This window comes from Perissodus microlepis, chromosome 10 (assembly GCF_051167445.1).
Source record: "Perissodus microlepis isolate ML-2025 ecotype Zambia chromosome 10, ASM5116744v1, whole genome shotgun sequence".
In the NCBI taxonomy this organism is placed as follows: Eukaryota; Metazoa; Chordata; class Actinopteri; order Cichliformes; family Cichlidae; genus Perissodus; species Perissodus microlepis.
In genome coordinates, this window is record NC_140470.1 from 11,384,058 (window position 1) to 11,404,408 (window position 20,351).

Genomic DNA, 20,351 nt, shown 5'->3' on the forward strand with positions numbered 1-20,351 from the left:
ACACACGCGCCCTTCAAAAGTAACACAATAAAGCCATTTTCAGATTTTGCATGTACCAGCCTGAATATGGCGTACTCATTAAACATTAACTTGGGATACATTAAGGCTGTGGTTTGCTCTGCTTTGTGACGCCTCGCCTGTTGTTGTGCTCGGGCCGTCTGAGTACATCAGGACGTTGTGTGATAGAGGAGGATGGGGAATACGTGGCATCCCCAGGGCTCTTGGAACATAACCCCCCCAACCCTTGGGTGTCACATCATCCCTCTCTCACCTCTCCCTCATCTACCCCTGCCTCTGTCCCATGTGGTACACAGCAGGCAATAGGGAAGGGTTAATGGGGGACTAAATCATGCAGATGAAGCCTCCACCATGAGCATACACCTGCAAACGTGTGGCAGTATGACCAAAACTCAGCAATGAGGTGCTGGAAAAACTGTCTTCCCGAGACATAACAATCAACATGACAGGGTGGAAATGTATGTCTTTTCACTTGTTTGTGGTTTGTTCACCTCTGTCAGTTGGTCTTTCACTTTCTGTAGATATTTTTGCCCCTCTCATATTTGCCCCAGTGTGCTGAGAGCGACTGAGAGCCGGACAGGAACAGATGGGGTGCTGGCAGCCATCTTTTACTCAGTTAGGTTGAGCAGACACGTGGGTGGGTGTGTTAATTAGCACAAACCAGTGAATGTGTATGTGTGTGTGTGTGTGTGTGTGCGTGAGTGTGAGCGCGTGCTGCAAGGGGCACAATAGACATAATTATCTCTGCTTGAGAAGCCCATTTGGGAGGGGATGGGGGGGTTGGAGGGATGGCATGGAGAGGCGGAGTTCAACAATGGCCCAACCACAGGCTTTGTGTGTACAGAGCAGAGGGCTGACAAGTGTCGGCTGTTATTGAGTATTTACACACTATTACACTCGCCTGCTCACGTGCACTTAACGCAGAAATGCACACACTCTGACGCTTCGGCCGTCGCTCTCGTTTGCTTTTTCGCCTCCTTGTCTCCATCAAAAACACACAGGCTCACACACAGCTATAGACACACACTTGCAGCATGTTTATGTTTACAGTGCATCAGTGTATCAGTGTCACTCAGAGTAAGAGGGAATGATAGGAAAGCCCCTGCGAGCACATCAGTCTGACAGAAACCTGGCCACTATGTAACCCTTCAAGCCAGGCTGTGAGAGTACAGAAGGAGGGAGAGAGGAAGCGAGAGTTTAGGAAGTTTCTTCTGCATTGACAAATTACCAAGATTATTTTGCTCCTTTGGCTTTCTTTTTTTTTGTGATGAAAATAAATTTTTTGTGAAAAGTCACATAAAGCAAACCAATAAAATGAAACAAAGCCAACCAGGCCAAATCTTACTGTTTTGAACTTTTCCAACAAATGTGACATCTTTTAAAATGCAGAAATCAGCTTTTAACTTATATTGTAATTGAATTATGGAGACATATCGGTCAAATGTCGTTGATATAGTGGGAGAATCAAAGTACCAAAATTGTAAACTTTTAATTTTCAGTAAATATAAATGGATGCGCAGTAGCAAATAATGGCATCTAAACAGAATCTTAGTAGCTTAGTTACTAAAGTTGTCGCATTATAATTGAAGACAAAAAGCTAATATGAGAAGGAAAGCAGATCAATAAAAGTAGTTTATCTTCATTGATTTCAGGTCATACCCACAATCCTGAGCTATCATTCCAATCAGTCAGTATTATTATCGTTGCCATTATTATTGACACTTTTTGTGATATCAAGGCAAAGAACGGGTCCCCGGTGGCGTTGTAAGAGATAGCTGTTAATCTGCATTTCCGTCCACATCCACAGTCATTAAGGAAAGTGAAAGCAGGAAGGCTTGTGTCAAGGCTTAGAGTAAAAGAGTTGCAGGGTTTATGTGGCGTGGATTGGGTTAAGAAATAGGATTGGAAGAAAAGAGGTTTTACCCCTTTTTTCCTACTTCCTTCCACGCTTTTGTTTAGGCAGGCGAAAGCAGGATTAGAGCGAGGAGATTACAGCAGGATCTACTAAGAAATCGTATTTAAGGAAATGCTTATTTTCACAACCACTCACAGCAGAGACTAGAAGTTTCGTGTCCCTTTCTTTCTTCATTTCTGTGTTGCTTTTGATCTCATTATTAAAGGCAGTGATTTGTTCTCTAATCCTGGCTTTCTACAATGCAAAAACTTATAGCTTTACAGTGTTGCCCCACTGTTTTATCCTGAAATGTTATCATATTTGATGTGTGGGATTGTAGTAAAAATATATGTTTACATACACTCAAAATTCTGGTATCAATTTTCTACTTCTGTGAGTCTCTCTGTGTGAGTGAGAGGTTCTTTTCCTCATGTTTCTGTGAATGTGGTTTATCATTCACAGTCTCATGAGGAGGCATGATGAGGGACTGGATGGGATCCCCGGTGGTCATCAAAGTGCCATGTTCCTACATGACCTCTCAATCAGACCTATTGATCCGCTTCACTATTAGCTATCCAAACACGCACAAAGGCCAGATCAACATCACAGACCCCGACTGATTATAGCGTGGGTCATAGTGAAAAGCTCCTCTGAGGTTTTAATGTGACAGAAACGCCTCTCTGAGGAAGAGGTGGCTTGTTGCTTATAGATTAGTATGCACATAGGAAATGTTCAATAATTCATTATTTTTGCAGTAGGTGAGTGGTTTGATCACTATAAAGTGAAACTCTGTTAAGACATCAGTCAATAACTGAGCATATACATACTACGGGGAAGAAATATATATATATATATATATATATATATATATATAGAGAGAGAGAGAGAGAGAGAGAGAGAGAGAGAGAGAGACATGCATCTATCTATCTATCTATCTATATAGTACAGTATGCACTTATAAATTTAGGAGGTAAGTCGCAAGAAGAGGAAGACAAGTGGTGTAAAACAAAGAACAAGAAGCATTATCCATAATCAGGTTTATGAGTCCAAGTAGGTGATTTAGTGCCTGTGTCTGCATCTGGATCCAGGAAACTTTGAGAAAATTCCTTATTATTTCTATATATAGCATCATAGCGTAGTCCAGATCTGTATATCTTTCTGGACGCAGGGACTAATCCATGCACGGTGAGGGGGGAGAAATTTCATATCTTCAGTCACAGGCTGTTCTAGCTATTTTGAGCTAATTTGAAATGCTAACTATGAAGACTGACAGCAGAAGAGTGAGTGTACTTCTATTGTGTGTACACATTTGTCTTGTGTAGCGTTACTGTGAAGCTGGACTCTGTCATAGGGTTACAAATTCAGACTGACAGCCTTTGGACTCTTGAGCATTCGATGCAGACTCAAGGAGAAAGTGCATCATAGAAATCACATTCAGCATTTGCACGTGCTGTAATGTAACTGTAGCTATACTGTACGCTAGACATTTTCTTTTCGGTTCAGTTTCACCTACAGATAATTTTTACATATTACAGTCACAAAGAAGGTCACAAAGAAGGTTGCTTACACTGTTTCAGAACTAAACTTTAAAAACTGAATCTTTTATGCTGACAGAATAACCGAGTTAGTGGTTCTTTAAATCTGTGACTTCCACCTCTCAGATGGTGATCTCCATTCTTTAATTGCAGTAACGATGATGAAACTCAGGATATTTGATACTTTGGTTATATCAGTCATTCCCCCCCCCACCTCCTTTCTCTCTCCCTCTCTCTCCCTCATACTGGGCAGTGACACTCCTCTGCCACCAGCACTCTAATAGGGAGGGACCAGGCAGCTCACTCAGTGCTGCTAATGCAGCTCACTGCCCCAGGCCATGGGGCTAAGCTGGAGTACACTACATCTCATCTCATCTCTCTCTCTGTCTCACACACACACACACATATGATGGCAGACACACACCATAAATCCAACATCGTCTCTTATCTGCAACTAAATCAAAACAAGGTGGAGGAGTGGAAAGCTTTTCATTGCCGGATGTTTACTTTTATACTGAGGTGCATTTTTTTGAAGACCAAAGTTACTTCAGTGTTTAAGCTTTAGTGCACAGAAAATTAGCTGTTCAATAGGAATTAATGGGACATCCAGTAAAGAGAAGGTGTTTGGACAATAGTGGCACGTGTCTCTACGATGCCATGCATTGGGATACATGTGTGTGTGTGTGTGTGGTTTCTGTCTCCCGGGACTCTCATTATCACTGCTGTCCCAGATGTCACCAAGCACATGAAACACACGTCATGAATAATGGAGTCCTATTTCTACATCTCTCCCCATTTCTCCCCTATCCGCCCACTCTCTTTCCCCTGCATCCCTCGTTTCCTCTGATGCTTCCACTGATGCTTAATTTTCTCTATCTGAGATGGTCCATTTAGCTTTACGCTGCATTGTCGCCCTGTCTGATTAGGGACGGCTTTATGGGGGGTAACATGGCACCTCTGCAGCGTTCTGTTCAGGTATATCTATGCAAACAATGTCTTTTGCATACAATTGGTTTCATGTCTGTCCCCGACGGTCCATTCAGTCTCTCGATACCCCCCCCCCCCCCCCCAACACACACACACACATACACACTTCATCCCCTCCCCCAGTGTTTACTGTTTAAAGTCACACAGGGCAAATTGGGACAGAGCAGTCAGTGGAGCAGAAGAGACGTGGTCCCATCATGGTGGAAAACTGGACTCTGCTTTCTTTTCTACCTCATCCCTCTGTTTCCCTGCCTCTTCTTAGCCTCCATGTTTGCCTCTTCCTCACTTCTGTCCCCCCAACTTTATGTCATTCGTTACCCTCACGGTGAGTTGGTGTACAACATCACGCAGCGGCAAGGGGCAGGGCAGGGAAAACATGATTGAAAGATGAGGTAAGCAGTCACAATTGGTTAGGAAAGAGGAGAGCAGTTAGGATTAGACAGTGAAGCGTGGCTTTTTAATGAAAACATGACAGAACCGCGGCTCCCTCAATGCCCTGCAATCTCGACCCCTTTCCAGAAAATGAGCGAGTGACAAAGAAGCGAGTGAGAGAGAAAGAGAGAATCGAACGCTGACACACAGATATTGTTCATGTGGCTTTAGTCCTATCTCGCACATTGACTCATGCTTTGTGTGTTGTTAACAAAGTCTCTCGTATTAAGGAGATGCAGTGGCTCCAGTTGCACAATTTGTTTTTACACCTCAGTTGTGCCAATAAAACCTGCTTTGAATATGAATTAAAAGGAGTTAAGAGGGTGCCATTCATAGATGTTAAGTAAGTGTGCAGCAGAATAAAAGCCAGGACAGTGTATATATTTAAATGGTTGACACCTGCTTCTACTTGAGCTTTTAATGTACACAGCATAGAAAAGGGAGAGAACAGAGGGAGGGTTGAGAGGGCTCCCGCTTTGAATACAGATGTAACACCCCCTTTTTTGCATAAAGGAGTGGAGAATACAGACGTGGGCTGTTATCTCCTTCTTACTTTACCCAGCATCATGCCCTTTACTTCTACCCTTTTTCTTATCCTCTCTTTCTCGTTATTAAAATCAAGTCAATGACTCATCGATGGCCCTCTTCCACTTTAAAGCATTCCTCTAGTGCAAAACTGGTCTACTGCCATTCACAGGATCCACTGTGCTAATTTTAACACGTAGTTTATTATTTTTTGTGCCAGCAGGCTAATAGTTTTTGTCCTATTTTAAGCCCGGTAGGTGTTTCTTTGTGTGTGCACGTGCCTTTGTGTGTGTGTGTGTGCAGACACACACACAAATCCAGGCCTCGTGTGCCTGGATTTGTGAGCACCAAGCATATTCCAGCACTGCAGAGAATATCTCCGGAATATGTTGTGCTTTTTTTTTCTTTTGTCTTCTTTCTGTGACAGTCACAAGTCTTTGATCTGCTCCTCCTCCCCTCCTCTGTCTTCTCACCTTCTTTCAAAATCTTCTCTGCAACTTGCCGTTAAGAGCACAGGTATAATGCAGAAATACAGAATGCAGTTTTTCTAAAGTGAGACTCCGAATGCTGTTTTTTAGCAGCTCAAAATCATTTTGGTGTTTAACCTCCTAAAACCCGAACTCTTCCATGGCATGCATTTTTAACTTCTCTTTGATATTTGGGCATATTAGACCCTGATGAATGTAAAAACAAGGAATCACCAGATTTTTCCTTTTTTTTTTTTACCTGATTTTTGTTTCTAAGAAAAATGAGAGCCACGTATGAGGACATTCGTTTTCAATTTCGATAAAACAGAGGCAGTACAATGTCCTTGTAAGTGGATATCAGGCCCTTGTAGAGCAAAATTTAGTATTTTGGTCTAGACAACCCAAAATGTGATGTCCACATATGTGCGCGCCAGGTCCTAGGAGGTTAAAGGATATAAAATCAATTTCAATTAGAAAAGACTAATAAAGCTTTGACACTCAGGTGCAGATGCATTTTTGTGGGTCTGGAGCTCAAACCCTTCTGTTACCATCTCCAATCAAAATATTATCAAGGTTAATTTCTTTTCCACTGTAATTAAATACTTTGAAAAACCTGGATTTTAGTGTCATAACTTAAAACCTCCAAGCCATTGTGAAGAATTATGTTTTAACTGTAAAAGATACTGCAAAATGTGGCATACTGTACTATACATATACTTAATAGATACTGACAGGATTAATAACTAGCAGTAAACTGTTATTTTACAATGTCCCTACTGTATTCTACACTAACAGTTTCTTACATTGACATATAACTGCATGTCCTCACCCCTGTGCCTCCTGAGACCCCACGTTTTCATATGGGGACATTTTACATTCTGGGTTTTCTGTACTTTACACTTTATTCTGCTCAATAGTGCAGATGCCATCTTTAACAAAGTGTTAAAAATGGCATCTGTATCGTTTATGCTACAAAATAAACCCACTTTCAGGTTTGTTATTTATAGTTTTATATATTCTAATTATTTTTAAAGTCAGATTAGTTTCAGGTAGCATCCAGAGTGGATTTACTAGGTTTTTTCAGTTCAGCTTTAATTCACTATTCAAAAAATAACTTTGATTGATGACGATTCTTTTTTATTTTTATTTTTTTAATGTATTTTTACATCTTAGGTTTACTCACTTTTTTGAGATTTAAAAGTACCAGAGCTCAAGTCTCAGGTGTAGTTTTTGTCCTTATTTATTTAATCAATCAATCCCCCGACTTCCTGATATTCTTTCGGAATAACAAACTGTCAACACTTTGTGGTCAATTATTAAATTATTAAAATGTTTAATAGTTTAATGCTTCTGATTTTAAAAAGTATTGTACAGTATTTTAAAAACAAATTATACATTCAGTCACAAATTTTCCTGCATTTTTACAACAGTTTGTTACAATGAATCAATTTACATTAAAAGCCTCAGGTAGAGATTAAATATCAGTGTTGTGACATGTGAAATGTGCAGAGAAACGACAGTCCCAATTTTGTTTGAAAGCCTCTGTGTAGAGAGAGGCACTGTAATGTTGTGATTGTTTGAAGGAATCTAAAACCTTTGACCTTCTCCGTGTGCTGCCTTACACTCGTCATAATGCGCAGTAACCTTCATTTAACTGGGAAAGCCCTTAGAAACAAGCATCTACTGCCTTTGACCATCAGCAGCGTTGAGTAAGATGAAGAATCCAGGGGTCAGATTGTAGTGATCCACCAGGAGGAAAACAGGAATCAGAGTTCGATAGCTCATTAGCCTTTTCCAAACTCATTAGATATGGGGTCCATATTGGAAGTCCCATGGGAGCAAAGGTGTTTTACTCAGACTGAGCAGGTTAGTATCATAAGAAAATTCTTGCGTAGGTGCCTTTAAGTAGACTGATTGGTCTAATATAGGATATTGTGGAAATTTGCACCTCTAAACATGTAGGTCGGATTCACTGTTGGGAATAGTGCTGAATAAACTGTTCATGAATGAAGTTCCAAATATTTTATTAGTTAGTTAAAGGAGGTGACAAATTGTTAGTTATTTTCATGATTTTGAGGTGCAGAACTGGATTAAATGATCTCTGAAACCAGCAAACCTCCAACTGAGGCTTAGGAAATCGGGAAGCTATAACACGGTGCATTGTGTTGTATGTTTTTGTAAAGTATTTGTGATTGGATACGAAGCTACTTGCATGTGAAAAGCTATATTTAGCCACTTCAAACTGATCCTACTTTTCTTTATTGATTTAAGCGACTTCAACAGCCAGTTTGCCGTTGCGATTTTTGCATTCACACAACACCTAGGGTATCAACATTTGGTCCTTGATGATTGTAAACACGCTGTGCTTTAATAATTGCTGAAAGTACACCAAAATCGTAACAGGATGCCAGTGAGAAGACCCTAGCAACAGGGAGAGGATGAAGAAAGCGTGAGAGTGGGAGGGAGGGGGAAAGATGCAGAACATCAATAAATAATGGCCCCACTGAGGAGGTGGAAATATGGGCCTCGTTATCTTTGCGCCGACGCCTTCATTTGCATGTGAGAAAATGAGGCTGCTACTAACTCGCACACATGGTGCGCACACATACACACTGCTGGACTCGCATGAGCTACAGTATACATCCTATTTATAGACTATTTCTTGCTTTTATTTTTTCCTATTCTCTCACACATTTACACTTCTATTAATTCCCCTTTCCTTCCTTCTCTTTGGAATTTGTCAGAGCAGCAGCTCTGGTCTGTGTGACTGTGAGGCTGCCGGCATTTTGTTGGTTTAAAAAATAAAGTGAAAGCACACCTTTATCACAGGCTTGGTAGGAACTTTAACTTTACTAATGCCCTGTTTAACATTGCAGAGCATACAGCTGGAGTATACACCGCTACAGAGTAGTTGCCTGGTGAAACACCATTAAGTGATTGGGTAAAGCAGGTGGCTTTTGCAGTGCCTTGCTCATGAGTAACTGGGCTCTCTTATACACTTGGAATAGCAGACTTAACCTTAGTTTATCTCTATGTGCCAACATTTACATAAAAAAGGGGAAAAAGAGCAAATCCAATTCAGTTATTTTAAAAATTTCATCAAAACTAAAAAAATGTACACTCCTGATTAAACCGTTAAATTATCCACACTATATACAGTTTTTTTCTGTCAGAAATAAAAATCCATTTCCCGTACTTGTAGCTGCAGAAGGAGATAAAAATAGTTCCCCTCTGGACCTCATCTGCATCTGGGCATCACCCTGTTTTTGCCTGTGAATGCATCTCATTGAGAGTGACCAAACTCATACAGGATCTAACAATGTCACAATCCTCTAGGCCATGCAGCTTCTTTCAAAGCGCTTCTTCTCGGGTGAAAGGACTCTTTAAAGAATCATTTATACATGATACAAAATTCTTTAACCTTTTAAATGGTTCTTTCAGAGCATTTCTGAGGATCTGTAAGTGCCTCACTCTGTTTCTTTTTTTTTATTTTACAGCCGTTTTGGTTAGATGTTAAACAGGTTGGTATTTATATATTGCTTTGTAGTCTTACTAAGCAGTCACATTGCCTTTTTTGTTGATCAGTGTTTTAAAATCTAATGCTAAGGTAATAAAACATTTCAAAATGCAAATCTTGAGCTGTGTAAGTGCTGGGTTATCCCTGGATTATGCTTCAGCAGGAAATCTACACAGTAACTTACAACAAAACCAGAAGCTCCTACAAAACGCTATGCTGTAACCTTCCACATAACCTGAGATGCACTTCCAGAGAAATGTAAATACACGTTGGTTCGACACAGCCCGAAAAGGCTTGAATGGTGTGCAAGGGTTAGAAAGGGGTTTGTGGTGATGTCGGAGGTTAGGACGTAGATTTCCCAGAGAAGTCTAAATCCGACTTTAGAATCTTTATTTTGCGGTTTATCTCAAGAGTTAACAGTTTTCCAACTTAAGTTTTATCTGCTGCAGTTTTTGCATCTTTCTTCTAGATTAAGTACATACATACATGTGCATGGCTCTGACTTCCTTTATGCTTAGTATACATGGATGAGTTGAAACTAAAGACAAAATATAGCTTCGAGTCTGACAAATCCAATCCAATCCATCATCTTCAAGCTCTGTAAGGGTCTGTGTAACATGAAGGAGGCACAACGAAAAAGAAATCTGCAACAGAAACTACTGTACTGTTTTTATATTCAGAATGCCTGTACAGTATGCATGCATTTCTGTGTGTTCTCCTGAAGCAGTGTGTGTGTGTGTGTGTGTGTGTGTGTGTGTGTGTGTGTGTGTGTGTGTGAGAGAGAGAGAGAGAGAGAGAGAGAAAGATGTACAGTTCTGTTTCTCATTGTCTAGTCAAGTCAGCATGAATAAAAGCTGAGGGAGCACAGTGATTTCGGATTTAGTAATTAATATTTTACTCTGTCTGCCACTCTGCTTAGAAACTCAGAGCAACAAAAAAAAAGAAAACAGCGAGAAAGCGAGAGAGCAAGAGGAAAAGGGTGAGACTGATGACTGATGAGGGTTCACACAAAGACATGAAGTGAGTCAACCAACGATAGACTGATTCTATGAACAAACCACTCAGTTGTGATGGCTGGATAGTGAGAGGACTAATGTGATGTGTATTGTGTAATAAGTGTTGTTTAAGAGGCTGCAGATGGGATGAATTCAGTTCACTGCTGCAGACGGGGACAGAAAGAATGGCTTTGACAGATCCTGCTGACTCTCTCTCTCTCTGTTTCTCTCTCCCTGCCTATGTCAGAGTGTTGTGACAGGCTAGTCGTCGGTGTTGTGGGAGTAGCAGTCTTAAAGTGCTCATTATCCTGTAAGGCTTCATTCTAAGGGGGCAAACAAAGGCTGCTGTGAAATTGCAGCCTGTGCCTCCTCCCGGGTCATACAGTATATTCGATGCAAACACATTCACAGTGCATAACTGCTACCTTCCGTATACCTGCTCAACCCTCTGAAAGACCCTGATAAACACAGACTCTGTAGTTTAAATATTGATGCTGGTGAATGTGAAAGCAGCCAGTCCAGTTGTTACCCCGTGGTTGGATGCTAAAAGGCACAATTGATAATTAATGCTTACAAACCTAAAGAAATCTTATTGTAATGACTGTCACACTTAAGGTAAGCTATGAGATTATTTGTGCTGTGAGGACATAGCACAGCTTTGTTAATGTGAGGTTTGTGGACTTTATCAGGAAATGTAAGACAGCTTACCTTTATGCAAAGAAACAATGTGCTGTATAAATTACGCAAGAATATCTTGGTAAAGGGAGTCATTGCAAACTGATGTCTGCCTTCACTATACACAGCTTGAAGACTTTGTAATGCTGACATAACTGTTCTTTGAGTAGCATAAAACAAACACTAAGAAAGAGAAGACACAGAGGCACACTTGATCTTTGGCCTTCCTGTTTTCTTATCATGCATAAAAGGAAGAACATTTAAAGAGTTTTGTGATGGTAGTTAGTGTGATGTGCAAGAGTTATAAGCTGTGTGTGGAGGGAGACAGTAAATCTGTCTCTCCTCTGTCTGTGGGTGGTGTAAGTGACCGCTGGGTGTCCTCCAGGTCTTGAAAGAGTGCCAGGCTTTGGGAAGCAGCATTATTAGGCAGGTAGTGCCAACTGTTCAGGCAGCTGTTTGTTCTAAGAACAATATGGTTTTGCAGTATGCACTATGTATTTGAACGAGAGTGATCATCACGAAAGTGTGGGAACAGGAGGGAGTGAAAAGGTTTTTACACACAAGGTCTTCAGAGTGATGTTTTACCTGTTGTCACTTCTCCTTTGAGAAGATTAATGTTGATCTTTTCTTAATGTGTCTTCCTCAGGTAACAGGTTCTTGCTGACCTCCTTTGGGGCTCTTTACATCTCCGATGTTCAAAAAGAGGATGCTCTCTCTACATACCGGTGCATCACCAAGCATAAATACAGTGGCGAAACACGGCAAAGCAATGGAGCCAGGCTCTCTGTAATGGGTGAGTAACTGGTGTGTGAACTTACCTTTTTCTCTTTGTCTTGACAAAAATGTAACACCATGTCTGCATTCCAGACCCCAACGAGTCTGCACCCACCATCCTGGACAGTTTCCAAGCAGGGGAGGTCTACGCAGGCCATAGCATTGAGCTCCCCTGCATAGCGGGAGGATACCCAAGCCCTACTGTGCGCTGGCTGAAAGATGGTCGCCCACTACCCTCAGATGCCCGCTGGACGCGGCGATTGACAGGGCTGACCATCAGTGACCTGAGGCAAGAAGACAGCGGCAGCTATGCATGCGAGGTCACCAACAGTTTTGGCTCAAAGGAGGTGTCTGGACAGCTTCACGTGATAGGTGTGTGAGGCTCATTACACACAGATACGCACACACGCTCACACACATCTGCAAAATATCTGGCAGACTGGCTCGTTGTCTTGTCAGTGAATCAGCCTTGCAGACAGACACAGTTGTAAGCACCTTTAAGTGTTTGGTTTGGGGCGCACATGTAAGTCCAAGCTAAAGTGTGTCTGTTACAAACATATGTGTGAGCTGTAGGATGTCCCATCATATCAGACCTCAAAAGGAGAGACAGGGCGGTAATTCGCTCAGGCTGATTCCATATCACAGCTGCCAACACCATTTACCATCAGAAAAGAAGAAGAGTGAGGAAGACAGAGATAAAGACAAGGGGTCATGCGGGGGGCGGTCGGACACCCAGACAGTGCTGGAATGACATTATCTACAATGTAATAACGAGATAATAAGAAAGGCTGAGCTAAAGTGTGTAAAGTATACAAAGAAACAAAGGGAGTGAGGCGAGATAGAGCGAGAGAATAGAGAGGCGGTAGGCTTTGCCAGTGGGCACATCATGGCAGCACAGTCTGTGACTCTGACAGGGTGAGTAGGGGGGGTTGGGAGGCACAGTGATGCCCCCCAGCATACACCACCAGCTGCCTTATTGCTCACTGACATTTGCGTACACACATACACACATGTAGACACGCGTTCTCGCTGACACACAGACACACTCACACACACAAGTGGACAGAGATGTGAAGCGATATCTCCAGCTGCTTTTTTAATGAGTGCGTCCAACTGATTGAGTCACCACTGCTGATTGTACTCGCTCTCTTTCTCCCCATCTCTGTGAATGAAAACGCCTACTGTAAGCACCATGTGTCATGTTTTGAATCCAGTTTAATGATTTTAGAGTGATGCAGGAAAGGCAAAAGACACAAAAAAACTCCTTTTGAAATAAGATAATATAATTAGTAAATAAAAAGGTAAGTTAGCAGGCTACAAATCACATTGATGCCTTTTGATTATTATAGCAGATATACTATTTAAGTGATCCACATTTTTGTTTTATGAACTCCTGTGGTCTTCTCTCAGATCCACTACGAGTGACCTTGTCCCCTAAGAATCTGAAAACGGGCATCAGCAGCACACTGTTCTTCACCTGCACTGTGGAAGGCTCTCCAGAATATACCATCACCTGGTACAGGAACACAGAGCCAATTGTCCCAGACGAGCACATCTCCATCCAAGGACAACACAATGACACCCTGCAGATCACTGCAGCACAGAAGCTTCACTCTGGGGCCTACCAGTGCTTTGCTTCCCGAAAGGGCCACACTGCTCAGGACTTCTCTATTATTCTGCTAGAGGGTACGTGGACAGTGACTTAAATAAGTGCAGGTATTAGGCGCCATAGTCTTTGTGTTCAAAGCTAATATGTTTGCTGTGGGCTTTGCAACTTCTCAAGTATTCTGCTTTTCTGTCAGAACTTCTCACTTTCTATTTATGTCCTTCTGTTTCCTCTCTCCCCCTGTCCTCTCAGATGGTACTCCTCGTATTGTGTCTTCCTTCAGCGAGCGGGTGGTAAACCCCGGCGAGCCTTTCTCCCTTATGTGTGCAGCCAAAGGAGCCCCACCCCCTTCTATCACGTGGACACTGGACGATGAACCTGTGGTTAGAGATTCAACCTACAAGACCAGCCAGTACACCCTGTCGGATGGCCTGACTGTATCGCACGTCAACGTCAGCAGTCCACTTATTCCAGACGGAGGAGTGTATCGTTGCGTCGCACGCAACTCGGCCGGTAGCGCCGAGTACCAAGCGCGCATAAACGTAAGAGGTGCCTGTCTGCTTTTCAATATAAATGCACTCTACACCTGAATCTATACAAACATACAGGAGCTAGTGAGAGGCATTGCACACATCTATCTATCTATCTATCTATCTATCTATCTATCTATCTATCTATCTATCTATCTATCTATCTATCTATCTATCTATCTATCTATCTATCTATCTATCTATCTATCTATCTATCTATCTATCTATCTATACACACAATACACTGAGTGAATTTGTGATTAGGCTAAAATCAACAAATATCCTCTATCAGATTTTAGTAAAGGGGGCACAACTAACCTCCCTTTCCACCTGTCAACTGGCCCCAATCACTCTATCCCTCAACCTTTATCTCTTCCCTTCCTGTCTCCGTGGCTGCCCTCTATATTCTGCCATGACCTCCCTCACCTCATCTCCCCCTTTCTCCAACCTCTGTGTTTCTCTCTGTCTCCTCCCTCCATCCCCTCCCTCTCTTCCCCGTGTCTCCAGGTCCACCTCGAATTAGACCCATGCGAGACATCACCGCAGTGGCGGGCAGAAATACCTATATAACGTGTCGTGTGATTGGGTACCCGTATTACTCCATTAAGTGGCTGAAGGACGGCATGCAGCTGCCTGATAATCATCGTCAAGTGGTGTTTGAGAACGGCACACTGAGGCTCACAGACGTGCAGAAGGGTGCAGACGAGGGGACCTACTTGTGTAGCGTTTTGATCCAGCCCCAGGTGTCAATCAACCAGACTGTCCACGTCACTGTCAAAGGTAAAGCTGAAGAGGAGTATGGATGCACTGGGCAGTGTTTTTGGTCAATTTATACCTATTTTATGAACCCAATTTATAGAATTAAGCTGCAGTAGAGATAAAGTGACACATCAGTTGACAGGGAGATATTGCATCTTCATGCTTTTCCCAAATCTATTTCAACTAGAGGTAATGCTCCATGCATACCCAAAATTCAAATTCACTTAAAACAGTAGTGAAAAAAAATCTTAAGAAATCAATCACCAATACTAATACTACTTTGGTTTTCAAAGTGCTTCCTTTAGCTTAAAAAAAGATGGGGAAAAAAAGCGATGCAAATAAAATTTCTTGATGAAGAGCAGCCAGTCACTGCTACTTGGGGGACACCAGTGTACAAAGCTGTCAAGTGCAACTTTAGTAATGCTGTTGAATGCAGATGAATGGTGTTTTGGGGGTAGATTTATGTTTGTCGTGCGTATTTCATTTAGTCTGTGAGCGGGATAACGATAGCAGTAAGCAGGGCAGCTGCAGAGGTGTTTGAGGGTGTGTACATGTGCCTGTGTGTGAGTGTGTCTCTGATTTAATTAGATGAATAATAATGAAGCCTAGATTAAATCCCCCAGATGTCTCAGCTGTAGTACCCCCACCTCAACCTCCATTACCATGGCAACGGAATGACTTCCCCCTGCCAATTGGACTGTAACCAGAGCAGCTATTATGGGCTGCAGGAGATGTGGGGTGGGGGGTGCTGAAGAGGGGCCTACTGGCCAATGACCTTCTCCCTCTCTCTCTCAGACTCTTAGCATTGCTCCAGATGGCCACATTGCCGCTCTTCAACATCTATCACTGCCTTTATTCCACTGATTTCCTTTCTCTCTCCTCTAGTGCCACCGCTCATCCAGCCCTTCGATATCCCCTCTACCTCAGTGGGGAAGCTCATGTACATCGCCTGTGTGGTATCATCTGGGGACATGCCCATACGCATCACCTGGCACAAAGACGGCCAGCTCATCGTGCCAGGCTCTGCCTCTGGTGTTGCAATAGAGACCAAAGAGTTCATGAGCTCCCTGCAAATTTCCAATGTGACACTGAAGCACAATGGAAACTACACCTGCATCGCCAGCAATGCTGCTGCAACTGTCAGCTGGGAAAGACAGTTGATTGTTACTGGTGAGGGGTGACGTGTAATGTGTTAAGTAACCATAGAACTGTTATGTGATCACTTACTTTTTGTAACTTTTACCAAGTTTTTCCATTTATATAAAATCAGGATTTCTGTTTCTCAGTGCCGCCGCGTTTTGTGGTGCAGCCCAACAATCAAGACTGTATCTATGGAAAAGCTGGAGTACTTAACTGCTCCGTGGAAGGTTACCCCCCTCCAAAAGTCATGTGGAAACATGCCAAAGGTAAAATCTGTACATTATCCTCATGGCATTGCAGTAAAAGCTACACACGAACAAGAAAAAGTGTCATGCTTCCATACATGCTTTGTGTTGTGTCCTGCAGGCGTAGGAAACCCTCAGCAGTACCATCCTGTCCCACTAACTGGCCGTATCCAGATCATGTCAAACGGTTCTCTGCTGATCCGACATGTTCTTGAAGACGACCGGGGGTACTACCTCTGTCAGGCCTCCAACGGAGTGGGCTCAGACATCAGTAAAAGCATGATCCTTACTGTCAAGAGTAAGTGTCAATCCTCTGCTTTTTGGCATGAACCCATTTCTTTTCAAACCCACATCTCCTGGATTGCGGCGAGATAAGTCTCAGCTTTTTGGACAGGGATCAGCTCTTCTAAGATGCACTTTTGCCCCAGGCTAGTGCGGCCTGTGCTTAACATAGCCTAACCTAGTCTCTGTCCTGCACATCCTTCACTGGGGGTGCCTTTCCTATTGACTGATGTTCTCTGGCTGTCAGCCTGTGTGCTACAGAATGTTTGGTGGGGAAAAGGGTTGATGAATTAGTGATGAAAGCAAAACCACAGGAACCTCTTCAATCAATAATCTACGTCTAAGTAACAGAGGAGGAAGAGAAGCGAAAGTAGAGACCGAAAAGAATAAAAAGAGGGAGGAGGTGGTGTTAGAGGCCAGTGGGGCTTGAAGCATGAAATGAAAATGGGGAATAAAATGGAAAAAAAGAGATGTCTATACATGTGTAATATATCCTTGCTCAGTTTCCAATACTACACACCCGTTTTCCCTCATGTCATTATTCCATACAAAACGATTCATCATGCTGACACTTGTCTATGAATTTGCTCAGTCCCTGCCATGATCACCAGCCACCCAAACACTACCATGGCGAGGAAGGGCCAGATCAAGGAGCTGAACTGCACAGCACGGGGCGAGCAGCCCATTATTATCCGCTGGGAGAGAGGGGACACAGTCATTGACGCAGAGAGAAATCCCCGTTACTCCATCAGCATCAACAAAAAGGGGGATGAAGTCATCTCCACCCTAAAGGTCAGATAATATATACTTATACTCTTCAGGCCTTTAGTGTAGCTTAATGCCATTACACCGAACTATGCTGAAAAAAAAATCTACTTCTACTATAGGCTATTGCAGGGTTTAGTAAGCTTTAGAGGTGCATGTTTTCAGATTTTATATTTATTTTTGGGATTTTTTTGCAAAAGTGTTCTAGAAATATTTTCTTAAAAAAAAGTCCTATTAAAGGAAGTTATTATGGGAATATTTTTAGGATATTATATTCCTAAATTTCACACGTCATCTTTCCCTGTTTGTGCTGATGCTCGCAGCTTAACCCAGCCGAGCGAGGAGATTCTGTCTTCTTCTCCTGCCATGCCATCAACTCCTATGGAGAGGGCAGAGGGCTCATCCAACTCACTGTACAAGGTATTTCTATAAACAACTGCAAATCCCTACTTCTTTTATTTAAATAAAGAATTAAGGGGAAAAAAGTATGTAAACAACCTAATGAGGAAAGGTTATTTAACGAGATACTGATGGTGGTAAAAACACAGGAAAATTCTTTTTTTTTCCACCCTCACGCAGAGCCACCCGATCCTCCCGAGCTCGAAGTACGGGAGGTGAAGGACAGAAGCATGAACTTGCGCTGGATCCAAAGGTTTGATGGCAACAGCATCATCACCAGCTATGACATTGAGTACAAAAACAAGTCAGGTGGGTTATTAAAAACAACAAGCCTAATCCCTAATGTAAAACTTATTTCAATAATTAAAAACTGAAAAAATAAACCTCTGCTCATATTCAACAGACACATGGGATCACATGTACACAACTAGGAACATCTCACCCACCAACAATCAGGCCAACATTGTAGAGCTGCACCCGGCATGCGTTTATAGTATCCGCATGTACTCCTACAACAAGATTGGCCGCAGTCTTCCCAGCAAAGAGCTCACAATCAGTACCGAAGAAGCACGTAAGTGATTGTTTTTCTCTAAATATCACGTTTTTAGTATCTAGTATTTGTTTTTGCTGTCTCTGTATGGAGTAGAGCCATCACTATTAGCATTAAGGCTATCTGATATCTTCCATCAACAGCACCTGACGGGCCTCCGATGGATGTAATCCTGCAACCGATGACATCTCAAAGCATACGAGTCACATGGAGGGTAAAATCACTGTTGCTTACGACTTCATTTAAGTATTAAGCCTAGTATCAGTGGAAATAACTAGAAAGCAAACAATGATGGGATATAAAGATATGCTCCATGATTTAAAACAACAAGGTTTCAGTGATCTCACAAACAAATCCAAAATGTTAAGAGACACCTGTGAAATTGTTGGTTACAGAAATGCAAAAAGAAATAAAATTTAGAATTTATCTCGTTTAATTTCTTTTTTTTTTACATATTGCTGTCAAATTTCATAGTAAATCTTTTTTTCTCCAAACTTTCAGGCTCCAAAAAAGGAGCTGCAAAACGGTGTGATCCGCGGCTACCAGATTGGATACAGAGAGAACGGTCCAGGTAGCAATGGGCAGTATAGTATTGTGGAGATGAAAGCTACGGGGGACAGTGAAGTGTACACCTTAGACAACCTAAAGAAGTTTGCCCAGTATGGGGTGGTGGTCCAGGCCTTCAACAGAGCTGGGACTGGCCCATCCAGTACCGAGATCAATGCTACCACTCTGGAAGATGGTAAGTGGACAGCAAGATGAAGAAAACGAGGAGAAGACTGTGAGATACAATTTAGGAGAGTATGGGAGGAAAAGAGGAGGGACTGTAAGAAAGAAATTTAAAGATCCAAAAGGAAAACATGAAAATAATAGTCAAATGCAATAACAGGATGAAACACTCGTGAATGAACATAACATTCATGTAGAAATGCATGCTCAAACAAAATGTTTGAAATAAATTCGCAGTACATCCCCCATTATTCTTTCCACTTTAATTAGCACCTTCATTAGGCTGGTAGAGAGCGAGAGAGGAACAAGGAACCCCATTACTCTTTAAATGTCTGCCCACTCTACCTCCCTTTTCCCTGGTCTGCCTTCTTTATCTTCCCTTTCTTCCCATGGGTTTCCTTGTCATCCTCCTCACTGGTCCTCTGTCTATTATCCGTGTTTTTATTTCTTATACTTTTTTGGACCCTTCCTGTCTGAGAGGAGAGTAATGACGGGCACTTGGATGATGAAAATTGGCCACGCAGGTAGTCAGAAGCTGCCTCTACAGCTTCAATTAGCTTAAACAAGAACATTGTCTTCCTTTAGATTGTATCCTCCACATTTCAGCTCACACCCTGCTCATCTGCATTTTGACCCCTTTGGTGTAGCTCTTTTACTATTCATGTTGCTCTCTCAGTGCTCTTCCTCCTCTCCATCAAGCCCCCTCCACTTCTCCTCTCCTCTCTAAAAGCTAGGAATGAACAAGGAGCTATTCAGGACTAATTTGAGCTTATTTGACTGATTTATTTCAGCGGAGATTTCCTGTGGTTTGTGGCATTGAGTTATTATTACTTATCAGTGCTTCGGCTGCCATGCTACGTCGGACCAGATTTCAGTAGAAGCCATTAAAACACTAAGAGTACTCAAATATAGTTTAACAGTGCAGCACTAACACTCACTCTCTATGTTCCCCAGTGCCCAGCGAGCCTCCGCAGAACGTGAGAGCAATCTCTGTGACATCAGATGAGGCAGTGATCACATGGGCAGAGCCTCCACGGCTGACGCTGCACGGTGTGCTGAAAGGCTACCGGGTTGTGTTTTGGTCCCTCTTCCCTGACGGAGGTGGGTGCTGTGGGGGCCAGGCCCAGTGGCCAATGCAGAGTAATTATCACCTATCTCATTCTAAGATTCACCAACCCGCCCTCCCACTCACCTACCTTTCTGTCAGTGCTGTGAGTCAGAATGTGTTGATGTGTATCCACACCTTTCTCATAAAGCACTTCCTGGTCCTGTGTGTTTTTGAATTTGTCTGTTTGTCAAATAGACTGTATGTCCAAGATGGAGATATGGCTCAACTTTAGCTTAAGGGCTAGCCTTTGATTTCACAGAAGTGACCACATTTAGATGAGAGGGTGATGCACCCATCCATAGGCAGCGGGGGTGCATCACAGAGGCACAAATACCTACTATTTACTACATACAAATAAAAGTCTTGGAAAACTAACAGTTAGTTGCACAGCGTGCTATATTATTTGCCAGATAACTGCT

General features: G+C 42.4%; 1 protein-coding gene across 2 annotated transcripts in view; it reads left to right on the forward strand.

Annotated features, from left to right (window-relative positions):
• The window catches only part of LOC146378857 (cell adhesion molecule DSCAML1-like), a 52,766-nt gene that overhangs the window by 18,492 nt on the left and 13,923 nt on the right, over window positions 1-20,351 (forward strand). The window contains exons 4-18 of one of the 2 annotated variants that reach the window (XM_084941957.1): window positions 11,692-11,838; window positions 11,913-12,191; window positions 13,230-13,505; window positions 13,678-13,974; window positions 14,463-14,735; window positions 15,600-15,884; window positions 16,001-16,120; window positions 16,221-16,397; window positions 16,974-17,173; window positions 17,470-17,566; window positions 17,726-17,854; window positions 17,949-18,116; window positions 18,239-18,309; window positions 18,597-18,837; window positions 19,779-19,964. In XM_084941957.1, coding sequence (XP_084798083.1) covers window positions 11,692-11,838; window positions 11,913-12,191; window positions 13,230-13,505; window positions 13,678-13,974; window positions 14,463-14,735; window positions 15,600-15,884; window positions 16,001-16,120; window positions 16,221-16,397; window positions 16,974-17,173; window positions 17,470-17,566; window positions 17,726-17,854; window positions 17,949-18,116; window positions 18,239-18,309; window positions 18,597-18,837; window positions 19,779-19,964 — 2,946 coding nt within the window. The remainder of the gene's footprint in view (window positions 1-11,691; window positions 11,839-11,912; window positions 12,192-13,229; window positions 13,506-13,677; window positions 13,975-14,462; window positions 14,736-15,599; window positions 15,885-16,000; window positions 16,121-16,220; window positions 16,398-16,973; window positions 17,174-17,469; window positions 17,567-17,725; window positions 17,855-17,948; window positions 18,117-18,238; window positions 18,310-18,596; window positions 18,838-19,778; window positions 19,965-20,351) is intronic. The other variant, XM_084941958.1, reaches the window with a different exon arrangement.